The sequence below is a fragment of the Prionailurus bengalensis genome, chromosome B4 (assembly GCF_016509475.1).
Source record: "Prionailurus bengalensis isolate Pbe53 chromosome B4, Fcat_Pben_1.1_paternal_pri, whole genome shotgun sequence".
Lineage (NCBI taxonomy): Eukaryota > Metazoa > Chordata > Mammalia > Carnivora > Felidae > Prionailurus > Prionailurus bengalensis.
In genome coordinates, this window is record NC_057358.1 from 134,881,499 (window position 1) to 134,899,440 (window position 17,942).

Sequence of the window (17,942 nt, forward strand, 5' to 3'; positions counted from 1 at the left end):
GAGAGTATCAGGTATAAGCTGGGGTGATTCAGTCAGGATACATCGTGTGGCATATTGGGTTCTTAATATAGAGAAGTACATCACAGCTGGTTGGTAAGTAGGTGATGCCCCTCTCCTGGGGTGCTCAGTAACACTGAAAATGCTGTGATTAAAGGGTCAAGGCCTGGCCCCTCTGATTGACTGATGTCCCTTCCTGCTCCATTATTTTAAATTTTGAGTATAACCTTCGGGTGAAAGGCAATCTTCAGGGTGGCATTTATTCTCCTACCAACACAGATCCTGAGATGGCAAAAGTAATCCCCAACAGAAAACCAAAGTACTGTGAGCAAAGAGGAAGGGATGCGTGATGATCAAACAAGGATACACGTGTTCAATACAGTGTTCATTAAGTGTCTGGTGTTGGATAGACAGATGGACACGTGGACGAAAGCACTGAATAGGAAGAAAGAAATCACACACACCGCGGCTACGTCACCCCATCACACATGGGGGGAATATAATCTCTTCGTTCCAGAAGGCGGGATTTTTAAAATGAATTCTTCTAAAAAGGAAATAAAAATAAATAAAATGAGTTCTTCTACCTCTTCCTTCCTTTTGGGCAGTCCCCCAGTGCTGTCCTTGCCTGCACTGAGGACATGTTAGCCAGCTCTGGTGCCAGGTTCAGGAGCTGGAACTAGCTTAGCTGTGGCTCCTTTGTGAGGTAGCCTCAGTGACAGGGGCACTATGTGGCGGGGATTACCACGCCCCAGACTGGCTGGGTCACCCATCTCAGTCCTGCCCTCCATCTCCCTGACACCACCTGCTCACTGAAGCTTTGTCATGTTGCTGCCACTGCTGGGCGCCTGTGCTGTGGTGGGACCGTTCCAGGGCCCTGAGTGGGAGCCAGTGCAGGGCCTACTTTCTGAGGATCGCAGCTGCAGGGACCCTCGGTGCTGTGGCAACCTGCTTGTGCTCTGCCTCTTTCTGATCTGGCAGGTCCAGAGCTGTTGGCACCGGGTCACCAGGACTCACCCCAGCACGAGGAAGGTCATCAAGGTGAGGGCGCCCCCACACACCTCCTTCCCACGGGCACCACGATTGGCTCATTCACTTGTTATGAGGACCCTGTTCTCTGCCCTGTGTGGGAACGGGGGAACTTAGACTGGTCAGGGGGAGCACCGCCAGGCCCCAAACCCAGCAGTCACTTTAGTCTCTCTCCCTCCCTCCCTCCCTCCCTCCCTCCCTCCCTCCCTCTGCCTCTACAAGTCCTATGGGCTCTACTTGCTAGCCATACCTCAAATCTGATCACTTCTCGAAACCTCCCCACAGTCCCTTGGGCAAAGGCTCCCTCATGTCTCACCTACACTGTAGCACTGCCTTCTGCCTGGTTCCTGCAGTCTCTCTCAGCCAAGTACAATGTTCCATGCAGCCAACAAAATGATCTTTCTTTCTTTCTTTCTTTCTTTCTTTCTTTCTTTCTTTCTTTCTTTCTCTCTCTCTCTTTCTTTCTCTTTCTTTCTTTCTTTCTTTCTTTCTTTCTTTCTTTCTTTCTTTCTTTCTTTCTTTCCTTCTCATTCTCTTTTAAAAGTTTAATCCAAGGATAATACACGTACATAGATTATAGGTGTATAGATCAGTGACTTTTCACAAATTGAATACATCCACGTGTGGCATCCAGATTAAGAATCAGACCACGATTGCAGCCCAGAAGTTTGCAGTCATAACTATGCTGATTCCTAATAACATAGACTAGTTTGGGCATGGTAGGTCTTCTTTTGCACCTGGCTTAGGCCTTACATTATGCTTGTGAGCAAGAACCAATGTTTTTCTTATTATTATGAAATTTATTGTCAAATTGGTTTCCATACAACACCCAGTGCTCATCCCAACAGGTGCCCCTAAATACCAATTTTTTAATTAAAATTTTTGTAATGTTTATTTTATTTATTTTATTTTATTTTTTAATTTTTTTTAAATGTTTATTTATTTTATTTTTGGGACAGAGAGAGACAGAGCATGAACGGGGGAGGGGCAGAGAGAGAGGGAGACACAGAATCGGAAACAGGCTCCAGGCTCTGAGCCATCAGCCCAGAGCCCGACGCGGGGCTCGAACTCCCGGACCGCGAGATTGTGACCTGGCTGAAGTCAGACACTTAACCGACTGCGCCACCCAGGCGCCCCAGTAATGTTTATTTTAAAGAGAGAGAGAGAGAGAGAGACAGAGAGGGAGAACGAGTGGGGGAGGGGCAGACAGAGAGGGAGACACAGAGTGTCAGCACGGAGCCCGACATGGCTTGAACTCACAGACTATGAGATCATGACCTGAGCAGAAGTCGGATGCTTAACTGACAGCCATCCAGGTATCCCAAGAACCAATTTTTAAAAAGGGATCATAGAATTTTGCCCCTCAAAGCTCTGAAACAGCTCTTACAGGTACACTCCCTGTCAAACTCAGAATAAAACACCAACTCCTAACCATAAGTCCAAGGCCCCGCATGATTTGTCCTATATTTCTCTCTGACCTCATCTCCCATGGCTCTCTTCATCACTTGTTTCATTCTGGGCATAGGGACTCTTTGATGTTCTTATGCACGTGGCCTTGTTCTGACCCCAGGGCCTTTGCACTAATGTCTCCTCTGCCTTCAGTGCTCTTTCTTCAGATGTCACCTAGTTGCCCATTGTTTCACTCAGGTCTCCAGTCAAATGTCACCTCCTCTGAGAATGAGAGGCCTTCTGTGACCAGCCTTTCTAAAGAGGTTAACCCCATCGCCACTCCACTTTTATTTCCACCCGAACACTTTTCATACCTAACATGTTGTATACTTGGTTATTATGTCTTCCATATCTGGAAGATAGCTCCCAAGAAGGACTTTGTCTTGTTCATGCTGGTAACCCCAGCATCTAGAATAGTGCCTGGCCTGGAGTAAACTCTTTTTTGGTCTCGAATGAATACCCTAAAAGAAATGATTCCCTCTTTTCTGAGCCCCAGAATCCCCATCTGGATAATGGGAATTGTAATTCTAATCTGTGAGAATTAGATGAGACAGTGTGTGAGCAAGGATTTCGTTTCTCCATTCTCAACTACAGATGCCACCGCAGAAGTGGGCGGTGCCCTCCACGAGACATGACACTTATTTGAGGCTGACCCCTGAATTCTTCTTCAGTCCTGGAGATTTCCGTGGCCTGGATGCTCACGTCCAACAACGGTCACAAAAGAAGATGTATGAACACCGGAGGAGCCTCCAGGAATCATGGACCCGATACCTGGTCTCTTGGCAGCACCCGTGTCAGGCCCCACCTTGGGATTTCCACACTCCTTCTGATCCCATCTTTTGCACCACCTCTTTTTCAAGCACCTGTATGCTCCCTCAGAACAGTGCTCGGGAAGCACGGCCGGTACCCTGGTGTCTCAGTGAAGAGCAGTCTCGCCTGATTTGCAGACCACCATCCCCTTCCCTGGACATGTACCAAAGGATGGAGCAGCTGTTTGTCCACTCCCAGGAAGAACTGGTGCCACTGGAGCTTGTTGTTAGCATGAGGTCCCACCTCACACCCATGACGTTAGCCACCTCTCTCTCAAACCTCCTTTCATCTCAGAGGGTGCATTTCTGCTCCGGAGAGTTCCTGCCGGGTCCTTCCAACCAAGTGGGAGTGTCCCCCTGGAAGTCCTGGGTCTGCCCACAAGAGGCCTGGGCACTAGGGACAGAAAACCAGGTGCTAGGCAGAGAGGATAGTAGAGAGACCCAGGCTGTAGGGTGGGGGAACTGGACAGAGAGCAGTAGGGAGGATGCTCGGGAGATCCAGGCAGCTGGAAGGCAGCTCCCAGTGAACTCTGAGATGGAGGATGATGCAGAGACCAAGGTCCTGGAGTGGAGAAGCCAGAGACTAGTAATAAGTAAGACTGATGGAGATATCCTGACACCAGGGCCAAAGAGCCAGGACCAGATGGGAATTGAGAATAGAGCTAAAATTCAGGAACTAGAGAATAGAAACAAGAGGGAGGCTGAGGGTGAGAATCCTCCTGAAACCCAAGCACATACAGCAGAGAACCAGGAACATTTAAGATGTAAAGCTGATGCAGAGACTCAAACACCAAAGTGGGGGAACCAGGATAAGAGTAGAAATGAGGATGCTGTAGAGACCCAGGCATTTGAGAAGAACAAGAAAGAGGCCAGAGGAGAGGATGAAGGAGGGACCCACACCCAAGGATTGGGGAAGCAGGGCCAGACTAGAAGTGAGAATGGTAAGGAGGCCCAGGTTTCAGGGTGGGGAAAGCAAGACAAGATTAGAGATGATACTGGTATAGAAATTCAGGCACAAGAGAGGAGAAACAAGGCCCAGATTGGAGGTGAGAATGCTGTGCGAACCCAGGTATCTGGGAGGGAGAACCTGGGAGAAGTAAAAAGAGAGGAGGGTGTGGAGACCCAGGCCCTGGGGTGGAGAAAACAGGAATGCAACGGAAGTGAGAATGTTACAGAGATCCAGACCCTAGGGCGGGAGAAGCAGGATCAAGGTGGAAGTGAGAAAGCTGGGAAGATCCAAGCATGTAGGGGAGACATTTGGAAACAACTAAAACCTGAACTTCTAGTGGGGTGGAGAAACCAAGGCCTGAGAAGGGGGAAGGATGCTGGGGAAACCCAGGTATCTAGAAGGAAGAACCTTAGGGAGATAAAAGTGGAGGATTGGGTCGTGATCCAGGCACCATGGTGGGGAGACCAGAGACCAGCAGTAAGTGAAATTGACAGAGAATGTGAGATGCCATGTTGGGGGGATCAGGACCAGAGTGGAAATGAAATTGACAGAGAGTTTGCCACACCCTGTTGGGGGAATCAGGATCAGATTGGAGGTGAACACAGAGCAGAAACTCAGGCAACAGAGAAGAGAGAGCAGAGAAAAGATGGAGATGAGGACAGTATAAATACCCTGGCTCCTGAGGCAGAGAACCAGGGACAAGTAAGACATGAAACTCATGTAGACACCCATCCACCAGAGAGGAGGAACCAGGAGAAGTGTGGAGATGAGAATAATATAGGTGTTCATGCACTAGGGATGAGAAATCTGAGAGGGGTTAAAGATGAAGATAGCAAAGAGGCCCTGGAACTTGGGGAAGAAAACCAAGGTCAGTTAAGCAGTAAAATTAATGGCAAGATTCATACACCCAAGTGGAAGAATCAGGAATACATTAGAGGCAAGGATGGTGCCAACACAGAGGCATCTGAGGCTGAAAACAGGGGAGAATTAACAAGTAAAATTAATGGAGAAACCCATTCAGTAGAATGGAAGAAAGAGGAGCAGGTTGGAGAGGAGAATGGAGCAGAGATTCAAGCTCCAGAGAAGACAAGTCAGACAGAAGCTGGAGGTGAGGATGATACGGAGACCTGGGAAGCTGGAGAAGAAAAACAGAGCCAGTTAAAAGGTGTTATTGATAGAGAGACCCATTTATCAGAGTGGAAGAACCAGCAGCAGACAGGGGGTGAGAATGGAACCGAACTTCAGGCTCCAGAGAAGAGAAACCAGAGAGAAGCTGAAAGTGAAGATGTTGTAGAGACCCAGAGGCCTGAGAGAGAGAACCAGGGACAGTTAGATAATGAAACTGGAGAGAGCCACTCTGCAGGGAGGAGCAATTGGGAGCGGACTAGAGGAAAGAAGGAGGAAAATCAGACATTGGGGAAGAGAAGCCAGAGACAGGCTGGAAGTGAGGATGGTGGAAAGCCCCAGGGACTTAGGGGAGGGTCCCAGGGACTGATAAATAGCAAAGTTAATGAAAAGAGCTGTTCATCAGGGTGGAAGAACCAGGAGCAGAGGGGATGTGAGCATGGTGCAGACACTCACACACAACAGAAGACAAACCTGAGAGGGACCGCAGGTGATGACGGTACAGACACCCAGGCTCCTGGGGGAGATTGCCAGGGACTGTTAAGCGAAATTGATGGAGAGATCCAGATACAAGGGCAAGGGAACCAGAACAAGGCTGGAGATGAGGCTGCTGAAATCCAGGCTGTGGGGAGCCTGAGAAAGTGCAGAGCTGAGGAGGCCAGAGGTCCTCACGTTCCAAGAGGAGGAGACAAGGAGCAGGTCAGAGGAAACGATGCTGCTGAAGGCAGTCTCCCAGCTGACTCTTCTGGGGGCGGGGGGCCCCCAGCCCTCACAGGCTGTGGATACAGGGCCATGGAACAGGAACAAGCAGTGGCCTCTGCCCCCTGTCAACACTTCCTGTTTGCCAGTGGGGAGGGAGAGCATTTGGTCAGCCAGAGCACGGCCTCTGCCAAGAAACACAGAGAGGAGGTCAGTCTAGCCTCCCAGCAGCCCCCACCTGAAGCCCAGAGAAGCCAACAAAGGGATAAAAAGGTGGATCCAGGAAAGGCTCCTGGCCTGACTCGGCAGCTCCAGAATTTACAGTTTCTGGTTGCTTCCCTTGGCCTTCCTTCAGTCTGCCCCTCCACCTCATGTAGCCAAGCCCCCCAAGCTGCCACAGCTCTGGTGGGTGCTCCCATTGTCCTCACTGTCATGCCCAAGTGGCCAGTCCTCAAAAAGAGCCAAAAACTCCTCCTGGAGTCCCTCATGCGACGGAAGATTGCACACCTGAAATGGGGCCTCCCCCAGCGGATCCTGGAGTCCCATTTGCTCTTTAACTTGTTAGGACCTTGCCCACTGCCCCTTGCTGGGGTGAGGCTCCCTGGATTATACACAGCCTGTGAGTTCCAACAACGGCAGGAAAGGCATTGTGAGGCCAAGGGCTTCAGGCCAGACCTTAAGTCAACTGAGAGGTCCCAGAGGGTTCAACCCCTAGAAAGACAAAGCTCAAAACTTCCTACATGGGCCAGAGCTCTGGAGAAATGTGGGCCACGCAGGTGCAAGCCCATGGGCATTTCTATCCATTCCAAAAAGCCTGGGAGAGTCAGGCCTCCAGGAGGCGCCAGAGAACCACAGGCTGTCCAAGAAGAGGCTCCTCCTAGAGCCAAGCCCACTGCTCACAGGAACCCTAGGCCCGCAGCACAGTCTAGGAGCTGGTGTGGCCAAGAGCCTTCCAGAGAGGCTCACTGTCCCAGTGACAACAACAGGGACAGGAAAACAGTCAGGCCAGGAGTCTCCCAGATGGCAGAGAGGGCTCCCTGCAGAATGAGGACCTCATACTTCAGGGCAGGCCACGACCACTGGAGAAAGGAGTGCACATCCTGGGAGGTTCCTAAGTCCCCCGGACTTAAATGTCAGCTGCCTCCACATGGGAGGAGAGGGAGGCTGGAGTCTGCAGAGAGTGGAGGGGCTGGGCAGCAGCCTTCCTCCTGTTCCACAAACACCTCCAGCTTCAAAGATAGTCTTCACTCTGCTGCAGCAAGGTGGAGCATGACCCTTTTAAACAAGGTATCCTGGTCTCCACACCTGGCCAAGCCTCAGCACTCAGTCCCCAACCTGAGCCTGAGGGGTCCTGATCCTACCCTGCTTCCCAAAGTGGGTGACCGACATGTGAGGGAGCACAGCCCTGGAGTCCATACTTCTCTGGAGAGGGACCTTCAGCCACTAGGTCACTGCTATGCTGGGGCTGCTCTTCCCAAGGCAGAGCGCTTCCAGGGTCAAGGGGAACCTGAGAACCTAAATGGAGCCCCACATAATCCATCAGCCCCCAAAAAGTTTGGTTTTATGAAGCATTTGAGATGTTTTCTGCTCCAGCATGGCTTTAGAAAGTAGGCCGGAGGCCCAGAGTTCTCAGAACACAGAAGAGAAGGCGTGAGAGTGGTCTGCTCACCCTCAAAGTCTCTAATAAAATTGGTTATTTGGGCCTGTGGGGTTCCGACATTTTTGGCATATGTTGTCTGAGTGTCCCCTTTTGGAGGTTGGGATACTTTGTGGGTGGGGTAGAAGCCACTTCTACTCTATGGTACTCAAGATTTGAGGACTGTGGGTCAACCCAATGTCATCTCCTAAACACATTTCTCTTCTCAGTTCCTCACAGTAGGGTTTACTGAGGTTTCTGTCGTGACTCTGTCCTGCCCTAGTCTAAGTTAATTCTGATCGAGGAAGGATGCTCAAACTGAGCCTCAACTGTTTGTGGGGTGGGGTGGTGCTCTGCACCGGATGTTGCATCCACATGACTCCTGAAACAGAATGCTACGGGCACCAGTGACAGTCACAACAAAGTTTATTGCAATGAGAGGCAAGGCAAACTGATTGATCGGGACCGACACTCTTGACCAGAGTGGGTCTCGAACAGCCAGGGTACAGAGTTTTTATAGCCTACCACATCGTCATATTATCACCTGGGAACAGAACAAAGGAATAGTTCCCAGGTGGAAACAGCTCAAACAGACCCTTGCCCCAATCCAATCAAGTGCTAATCCATCCCTTGATTGATAGGATAAGGCTGTTATCTCTTAACCTATAGTGTTAAAACAAAGCTCTTATTTCTTAAGGCTACAGGTTAGCCCTACCCTTACACCGGACACTATTATTCAAGTCCTTTAGGTCACAAGGAAGGGAGCTGATCACTGGGCATCTGCCCCGCAGGGACTCTGCTGCCCATGAACACACTTCATGGAAAAAACATCCCCAGCTCTTCACTTCTCAAGCACTGCCAACCATAATTACCTGTTGCTTTGCCTGGCCTATCCATGGGACATCTTGGAGCCAATTATTTGTTTAAATTTTACGAGAGAGAGAGAGAGAGAGAGAGAGAGAGAGAGAGAGAGGATTCCCAAGCAGGCTCCACACTCAGTGCAGAGCCCAACGTGGGCTCACTTAGTCTTTGAGGAGCTGAATCTTGCCACCAATCACGTGGGTGAGCGTGGATGCAGATCTTTCAGAACCTAGTGAGTCTTGAGAAAACCACAACCTCACGAGAGACTTTCAGCCAGGGTAACTTAGCTAAGCTGTGCCTGGATTCCTGATGCACAGAGACTATGAGATAATGTTTCTTTGGGGCATATTCGTTTTCTGTGGCTACCATAACAAATGACCACAAGCCTGATGGCTTAAAACAACTTCAGGAGGCCCGTAGTCTGAAATCAAGATGTCAGAAGGCCCTCCGGCTCTAGAGGGCAATCAGTTCCTTGTTCTTTCCAGCCTCTGGTGGTTGCAGGTGTTCGTTGGCTTGTGGCATCGTCGGCACCGTCACTCCAATCGCTGCCTCTTACTCTGTGTGTCTCTTCTCAAGACAATTAATTATTTGATTTAGGGCCCACTGTAAACTCCTGGATGATCTCCTCTCAAGATCCTTAACTTCATCACAACTGCGAAGATCCTCTTCTAAAAAACGTAACATTTACAAATTCTGGGGATTAGGATGTTTTAAGTCTGCTCTGGCTGCTATAACAAAATATTACAGACTGGAAGGCTTGAACAACAGAAATTTATTTTCTCACAGTTCTGGAGGCCAAAAGTCCAAGACCGAGGTTCTGGCTGATTTAGTTTCTGGTAAGAGTTTTCTTCCTGGCTTGTAGATAGTTGCCTTCTCACTATGGCTTTACATGGCCTCTCCTTGGTGCATGTATATAGAGAGGTGAGAGATCTTTCTCCCTCTTTCTTTAATTTTTTTTAATTTTTTAATTTTTTTATTTAAAAAAAATTTTTTTTTCAACGTTTATTTATTTTTGGGACAGGGAGAGACAGAGCATGAACGGGGGAGGGGCAGAGAGAGAGGGAGACACAGAATCAGAAACAGGCTCCAGGCTCTGAGCCATCAGCCCTGAGCCTGACGCGGGGCTCGAACTCACGGACTGAGAGATCATGACCTGGCTGAAGTCGGACGCTTAACCGACTGCGCCACCCAGGCGCCCCCTTCTTTCTTTAATTTTAAGATTTTTTTTATTTTTAAGTAATCTCTACACCCAATGTGGGGCTTGAACTCACAACCCCGAGATCAAGAGTCTCATGCTCTACTACTGACTGAGCCAGCCAGACTCCCCTCTCCCTCTTCTTGTAAGGTCACCAATCCTATGGGATTAGAACCCTCCCCCCACCCCCAACCCGTGACCTCTTTTAACCTTAATTACCTCTTAAAGGCCCTATCTCCAAATAGTCACATTAGGAGTTAGGGCTTCAACGTTTGAATTTGGGGGACACAATTCAGTCCATAGCAGACATGGAGATATATTTTTGAAGGTCACCGTTTCAAACCATCACACGGGGTAAGTTGTTATGCAGCAATAGATAATACGTATATACTCTGTTGTAATAATTTGCTCATCCGTCTCCCTGACTGAACTTGAGGACAAGAAGGTCTTTGCTCACTTTTGAATCCTCTAGCTTCTAGCATGGATTCTGGCTCAAAACTTTGCCAAAAACAATACATTATTTTGTCAACATTTAAAAAATATACAGGGTTATATTTAATGACATGGACGATGAGTAACATTTTTCTCTGGGAGAAGCAGTTTACAAACTTTTGCATGTTACTGTTGTAAATATGTATAGACTAAAAGAAAATATACCAGGGGCGCCTGGGTGGCTGGGTCGGTTAAGCGTCCGACTTCGGCTCGGGTCATGATCTCACGTCCGTGGGTTCGAGCCCCGCGTCGGGCTCTGTGCTGACAGCTCAGAGCCTGGAGCCTGTTTCAGATTCTGTGTCTCCCTCTCTCTGTGACCCTCCCCCATTCATGCTCTGTCTGTCTCTGTCTCAAAAATAAATAAACGTTAAAAAAAATAAAAAAAAAGAAAAGATACCAAAGTATTATCTTTCCTTTGTCTTCACTGAATGTGTATTACGGCTATAATTTAAGATGTGTCGAATAAGTGGTTTTTGCTTATTTATTTTACCTACTCGTATATATAATTCTGCATCTTTTGTACATAGTATTTTAATGAGAACTTTTCCATGTTAACACATACTTTTCTCAAACATTACTTCGCGATACTACATCGAATAATAAGCCACTATTTTCTAAACTATTTTGACATGGAAGTAATTTTTTGTACTCAGTCACACTGCTTCCGAATGTAGAGGACACCTCCTGAACTTACCTCCTTCACCATTAGCCAGTTGCTGGACACTCTGGTGCTAAATAAATCCTTGTAGATTGATAGATTATTATTGTTAGTAAATATAACGATACGCAATTTCTTCTGCAGGATTTTTTGCACGCTCACAAAGTCCCAAGTGCTGTGCAGATGTCTGTGGGAGGATATATTTTTTTAAATGTTTTTTTTTTTTTTTTTTTTTTTTGAGAGAGAGAGAGACAGAGCACGAGCGGGGGAGGAGCAGAGAGAGAGAGAGAGGAAGACACAGAATCTGAAGCAGGCTTCAGGCTCCGAGATGTCAGCACAGAGCCAGATGCGGGGCTGGAACCCACGAACCAGGAGATCACGACCTGAGACCAAGTCAGACGCTTAACCGACTCAGCCACCCAGGCGCTCCTGTGTAGGCTCTTCGAGAGAAAAGGGTCACATAAATTTAAAATAATACTAACAGCTTTTAGACCCCTGAGATCATTTAATTTTTTAAAAAATAGATTTTATTTTTAAGTAATCTCTACACCCAAGGTGGGCCTCGAACTCACAACCCTTATATCAAGAGTAGCATGCTCCACCGACTGAGCCAGTCAAGGGCCCCTATTTAAATTTTTTTTAAGTTCATTTATTTTTGAGTGAAAGCGAGAGAGAGCGAGCGAGCACGAGCAGGGGTGGGGCAGAGAAGGAGGGAGCCACAGGATCCCAAGCAGGCTCCAGGCTCTGAGCTGTCAGCACAGAGACCGAAGCCGGGCTCAAACTCACCAGCCGCGAGATCATGACCTGAACCAAAGTCTATCATTTAACCGAGTGAGCCACCCCCAGGCGTTTCCCCCTCTCTCTTATTTCCTTTTTTACTAGTAGGAAGAGATGATTTCCTTTCCTTCCTCAAGGCTAATGACAGCTTCTTTATAAATGCTTTTCAATCCACAGAGTGGTCAAGACGCATTCCTACGGGCTCAAGCAGCAAGTCGCTTTGGTCTCTGTCAGATACTGACCGTCCTCGTGTCCCCCACATGCCCTCAGCGCCCGTCCCTCGACGGAGATCGCGCCTTGGCGTCGCCCTGGGCTTGCGCCGCTGCGTTAGCCCCCACTTCGCCCTCTGGCGTCCGGGGCGGGGTCTCTTTCAAGTGCGCTTGCGCACAAGCTGCGCGGGACCCCGTGCTGCTGCGGTGAAGTCCAAGCCGAGAGATGGCTGTGAGGGAGGCGGCGGCGGGCCCGCGGGGGCCCGGGAGGGACGAGGAGACGGCGCTGCTCTACGAGAGGGCCCATTCCCGGCATGACCCGTGCTGGCTGCTGCCCGTGCCCCCGCGGCTCTGCCTGGCGTGCGTGCTGGAGCTGCTGCCGGAGCCCTGCGTATCGGTGCGAACTGGGCCCCCGGCATTTCCCTCACCAAGCTGGGCCGCCCCTCGCCAGGCCAACTCCCTTGAACCTGACGCACCTTCCCCGGAACGAAACCGGGCCCACCCGCTTCGTTAAACCTACCCCCTAACCAGTTCTGCGCCCTCGCCAGGCCAGGGCGGCTTTCTTTGCTATACTACTTCAGCCTCAGTTTACCCCGCCGGCTGCCCTGCTCCGAGCGGACTATCCCCTTTCCAAACCAGCTCCTGCGCCTGGCCATGCGCCTCAGCTGGGCCTATCCCTGTCCCCACTGAGCCCCCTCCCCTCCAGGACTCGCTGGCACGCAGGCCCACCTCCCCTTCCCGTCTCAGCAGCTGCCCTGCCGCTTGTTGCCCCCGCCATTCCTCCAGGATCTTAGCCTTGGCTCGGCCCACGGGCCAGGTACACCCGTAGTAGGGGCCCCTCATTCCCTTCGGATTTCTTGGGGCGTCAGTGTGGAGGAGGGGGCTGCCTAGGTCTCTGTGATGGCAGCGAGACGGGAAGAAGTTACAGCCAGGCAGGGTGGGGCGAAGGGGAACCTTTCTAATAGCAGAGCTGGCTGAAAAATGGGCTGCCAGTTCCCTCAATGCCTACGCACCTTTGTAGTGAGTTTTTGGTCCATGGAGCCATCCAAGAAAAATTTGGGAGATCACTTTTATCTCACATTCATGGGAGGGGAATTCATGCCTTGGGAGGAGGGGCTGGATCAATGGTTCTCAAAATTTTAAATCTCAGGATGCCTTTATACTTTAAAAAAGTGTTGAGGACCCCAAAAAGCTTTTATATGGGTTATATCCACTGATATTTACTGTGTTAGAAAAAGAAACCAATTCTTAAATATTAATTTAAAAATGGTAGTAAATCATTACGTATTAGCATAATTGGTTTTATTGCTGTAAAATATACATGATATAAAGCCTACCATTTTAAGCATGCAGTTCTGTGGCATAAGTAATTTAAATAAAAATGATATTTTCTAAAAGAAAAAAGATAATGAAAGGAATAGCTTTGTTTTACATTTTTATTTACATCTATTAAACAAGTCTCTTTAATGTCTAGCTTAATAGAAGTCAGCTGGATTCTCAAGTATTTTAGCATTTAATCGGTTGTATATTACCTGTCATGTAATCTTTGAAAAACTCCACTGTATACTTGTGAAAGTAAGAGTGAAAGAGACAAATTGCATTTTAGTATCAAAATAATTGTGATCTTTGAACCCTTTCAAAGTTTTGGGTACCCTCAGGGGTTCCCAGGCTACACTCTGAGAACCTCTGGGCTAGCTGATAACATTTGAGCTATCATTGAGGCCAGAAGTTCTGAGGCTGCCATTCTTGGACAGTGAGTCAGAGATACAGAGATAAATACGACAGTAGGGGAGAAAACGAGAATGCTAAAAACTGGGAATTTAGTAGACAGACATATTTGTGGTCAAGTGCTGTTGGGATAAGGAGGGAAATTGGGAAAAGGTTTTGAGAAGAGGATGCATTTGAATTAGGCTTGAGAAGATGGGTGAGCTTTGGACCAGAGAAGTTGGGGGGAGGGTGCTTATACCAGCAGGGCTTATCCCATTAGCAAGGATGAGTTTGGGGAGGTAATCAGAGTGTTTGAAAGGAAATTGAGGGAGGTGAGATTGAAAAGCCAGGTTAAGATAAGTTCCAAGAGTTTGAATCCAGGCTGAAGAGCTTGGATTTAATCCAACGGGTGAAAGAAAGTCATTGAGATTTTTTGAGTAACTCCTTTAGATTACTAGCTTAATGTATTATGTAGGAGGAAGTGAAGGAAAACATGAGATTTGCAATAACAGGTTAGAGACAATAAGAGATGCAACTTCACTTTTTATTGAATGCACTTTTTTTTTAGCTTCATCTCTCATCAATTGAAAAAGTGTAATATAGTCAGTTGTACCCAAGTTCCTGCTCTATCCTCGGTGTATGCTCCCCTTTTTAACCTAACTTTTGCTACTGTCTTGAGCACTTTGCACAGCTACTACCCAGTTCCCTGTACAGGGAGATGAATTGAGTGTGAAGATTTATGTCCGAGTTGAATGGAAGGATGCATTTCTCTACCAGCCTCTTTGAGGCTCACGAAGGGTCTCCAGCATCACTCTCCTGAACTGTTAAGTAGAAAGGACGCTGACCTTAGACAAGACCTGTTTGGAGATAGATTTGAGTCCTTGGGAATGTCTTTGGGCCTCAATCTTCTCATCTGTAAAATGGTGACAATAATTTTTACTTGCTTCACTAAGTTGTTAGACAAAAGAGTGATTTGTGAACACTAAAGTGCTCTGTAAATATAGGGTAGTAGGAACCTTAGCTAATGTATAATCCTCTGTATAAACGCATAGATTCCTGTGTGTAAATGTTCCTACTTTCAGGGATTATGACCTTACCATAGTTTAGATGAACCTTCCAGTATCATCTTGTAATTGTATTTAGAAATTACAGTTGTTTGGGTTCAGAATGGCTGAGACTTGGTTGCTATTGAATATTTTCTTCATCTGCCCCAAGTTGGTGCGCAAGAAGCATGTGCTCTCCTGTTTCCGAGATGCTCTCTTGAGACATGCCTCCCTGGTCATGCAGCTTGTGGCTCAGGATCAGAGAATCTGTATTCACTTCATAAGCATGCTTTTCGGTGAGATTAAAAGGGAAATTTGGTATGCATTTTGCATGTATAGCATGTATATTTACTTTGGGGTCTTGGAGAAATGGTCTTGGAAAGATAATTTAGACTTTTTACGATGTAACAGTTTAACTTATTAGCAAATTGTTTTGTCGTAATGATGAAGAAACGGTCCCTTTTCTAAAACACATGATGCATCGTATGGTAACTAGCTTTACTACAGTCAAAAGTTTTGTAAAAGTGTGAATATGAATATGGGAAATGTGTGATCTTTCAGAGTCCACTCTGGTCTTTGAAGAGGATCAGAGCCAGACTAGAGTCTGTTGACCTGGGTGTGACCATGATTGAAATACTTTCCCTCTCCTGTGCCTGAGATGAATTAAAAGGTCCCTTCTTTTAATATAGTTGTGATGTCCTATGGAAAGAGCCCTTTTCAGGGAGGAGGGGAGCTAACTCATATTGGATATTTTTTCTCTGCTAGTGGCTTTTCAGGCTTTTAACTGCCAAGTCAGTCCTTTAAGGGAGAAAGGATGATCCCCAAGGCTAAGGGAAGTCCTAGCAAAACAACTGGCAGGACAGGAATTTTACCCGAGGTCCGTTACAGACTCCAAAGCACTCAGTTTTTATGCTGTGCCACACTTGGTGTTGAGGATAGCATTTATCTGGGACATTGCTTAAAGCTACTTTTAGTCTAGAATTTTCAATGTGCCTTTGTGAGTTTCTCTTTTAACTAACCATTCCCTTCTTTCCTCCCTCTACTCCAAGGGCTGTTATGTAATGTGGAAGATGGAAGTGTAATAGACCTCTGTATTGAAGGTAAGGTGAAACTATGTGTACCTAGCATTTGAAGCTGGGTATATTAGCTGGGTATATTGCAACTCTGGTTATTTGAGACCTTGATGAAATAAATGTTTCATTTTAGAGACAGATCAAGAAAACTCAATTAGTTGTCAGTCATTGATTCTGCGTTTTTTTCTCAGGCACCTCCTCTGTGCCAAGTACTGTATCAGACATTGGGGATACGTAGATGGATAAAACATGGTTCCTGCCCTTTAAGAGTTTACAATATGGAGGAGGGATTGGATAGTAAATAATGAGAGCTGATAAGTACTGTTACAAAGGCAGCACAAACTGTTTTCATTACTTTCACATTGGTTAGTTGGAAGTTGTCTGCACACAGGTGATTGTTAAGGCTGCGGAAGTGTGTCTGTTTACCTATAAAGCACTGAAGGAGTGGGGCACCTGGCTGGCCCAGAAGAGCATGTGACTCTTGATCTCGGGGTGGTGAGTTTGAGCCCTGTGTTGGGTGTAGAGATTACTAAAATAAATAAACTTTAGGGGCGCCTGGGTGGCGCAGTCGGTTAAGCGTCCGACTTCAGCCAGGTCATGATCTCGCGGCCCGTGAGTTCGAGCCCCGCGTCGGGCTCTGGGCTGATGGCTCAGAGCCTGGAGCCTGTTTCCGATTCTGTGTCTCCCTCTCTCTCTGCTGCTCGCCCGTTCATGCTCTGTCTTTCTCTGTCCCAAAAATAAATAAACGTTGAAAAAAAAAATTTTTAAATAAATAAACTTTAAAAGGCTCAAGGAGAAAGAACACAAGAGCACTGGGATAGGAGGACTCTTGCAGAAAGAGTAAGAATTGTATCAGTGAGGGTGTAGTCAGGCAACAGAAACCACATAAGTTATTTGAACAGGAAAAAACTTTAATATGAAGAATTATTGACTATTTAACTGAAGGCAAAAGAAAACACCGGGTTTTCACAGACGTAGGAATTTCAGAAAGCAGCTTCCACCCTCAGGGCTGAGGAAACAAAATGAGGTTGGAATTATTAAAACATAAGTTTTCTCTAAGGAGAGGATGCTGCTTGGCTGCTGCTGGGTCCATGACCATCCAACCACACGCTTAGCAGCTGTGACAGATCATAAGTTAGCATGATTTGTGTATACCTCTGACCATCTCTCAGTCTAGAATGTGGAAAAACAAATGTACCACTTGAAGTTCTGACCACTGGCAGGAATGGGGAGATTTCCCGTCACCATTATGCCACTCTTGAGTGGGGCTATAATCCTAAGGCGGTCCATTGCTGGTTGGTGCTAGCATAACTTGTAAACCTTCATCAGACCCCAAGAACTTAACTGAGGTGGTAGGCACTAGATAGAGACTGCAGAGCCAGAGAGGGAAGAAGGACTTGCTCCTTCGTCGCTGTTTCCTCTTTGTTGCCTGCCTTCTTCCTGTTTCTGTGACGGTTATCCCAGAATGCTTCTTTACCTTGGAAGTGCCAGAGTCTTCCTGCAGCAGCAGCAGCTGAGTATAGTTTTGTAGCTTTTCCCAGACGTGCAGAGCCAGTCTCTTTTTCACTGCTCCTCAAACATACCAGCAGAAGCATCACAAACGATTGTATACAAGGATGAGTTTGGGGTTGAGAGGTAATAGAGGCAATTAAGGCAATTATTGGCACAGGAACTCACCCATAATTCTATTTTCTAGTATATGAAGGAGCAATTGTGAGGCAGGAATAAAGTAGAGATAATATAAAATAATAGTTTTCAACCTTAGCTTCACAATAGACTTACATGGGTAACTTAAAAAACATCCAGATGCTTAAGCTCTTTCTTTAGAGATTATGATTTAATTGATCTAGAGTGGGAGTTGGGCATTAGTATTTTTTTTTTTAACTTCCTGGGTGATTCTGATGTGCAGCCAGATTGTGAACTACTGATATAAAACAACGCAGAAGCCAGAAATCCTTTGATTTGGATATGTACACTTAGTTTAATTGGGGAGATAGAAAAGACTATACTGGTAACACAAGCAAATGACTTTGAGTAGAAGGGCTATGAAAGGTGAGGTGTGGGCCAGAGGTTGTCTTGTGGTTAGTAACACTACTGTGTCTGCTCAGTCCTTATCCAGCTTACAACTCAGCTGAAGTTAGAGCAGACCGTTCATTGCCTGCTGGATGAGTGCCACAAAGAGGTCAGTAAATAGCTGTGGGTTCTTGAGTACCCCTCAGAATCCTCAGATATCAGAG

The 17,942-nt window shown here is 47.2% G+C and overlaps 2 protein-coding genes across 2 annotated transcripts in view; both read left to right on the top strand.

Annotated features, from left to right (window-relative positions):
• Positions 1 to 745: 745 nt before the first annotated feature.
• Positions 746 to 12,093, top strand: LOC122473692. Its single transcript, XM_043564307.1, has 4 exons — positions 746 to 1,035; positions 3,067 to 4,525; positions 6,455 to 6,645; positions 11,944 to 12,093. Exons 1-4 carry the CDS (start codon positions 820 to 822, stop codon positions 12,091 to 12,093), a joined length of 2,016 nt encoding a protein of 671 aa, XP_043420242.1. The 5' UTR covers positions 746 to 819.
• MEI1 (meiotic double-stranded break formation protein 1) overlaps positions 12,056 to 17,942 on the top strand; it is a 79,072-nt gene continuing 73,185 nt past the window's right edge. The window contains exons 1-4 of the mRNA XM_043562750.1: positions 12,056 to 12,279; positions 14,805 to 14,928; positions 15,682 to 15,732; positions 17,814 to 17,887. Of these exons, the coding sequence (XP_043418685.1) occupies positions 12,109 to 12,279; positions 14,805 to 14,928; positions 15,682 to 15,732; positions 17,814 to 17,887 (420 nt within the window). The 5' untranslated portion in view covers positions 12,056 to 12,108. The remainder of the gene's footprint in view (positions 12,280 to 14,804; positions 14,929 to 15,681; positions 15,733 to 17,813; positions 17,888 to 17,942) is intronic.

What these genes read in the sequence shown, in the direction of transcription:
- LOC122473692 (XM_043564307.1), top strand. Translation starts at nt 820, where the DNA reads ATGTTGCTGCCACTGCTGGGCGCCTGTGCTGTGGTGGGACCGTTCCAG. An exon ending in GCACGAGGAAGGTCATCAAG is followed by an intron (nt 1,036 to 3,066) that starts GTGAGGGCGCCC and finishes TCTCAACTACAG; the next exon opens with ATGCCACCGCAGAAGTGGGC. An exon ending in AGCTGGGAAGATCCAAGCAT is followed by an intron (nt 4,526 to 6,454) that starts GTAGGGGAGACA and finishes AAGCTGCCACAG; the next exon opens with CTCTGGTGGGTGCTCCCATT.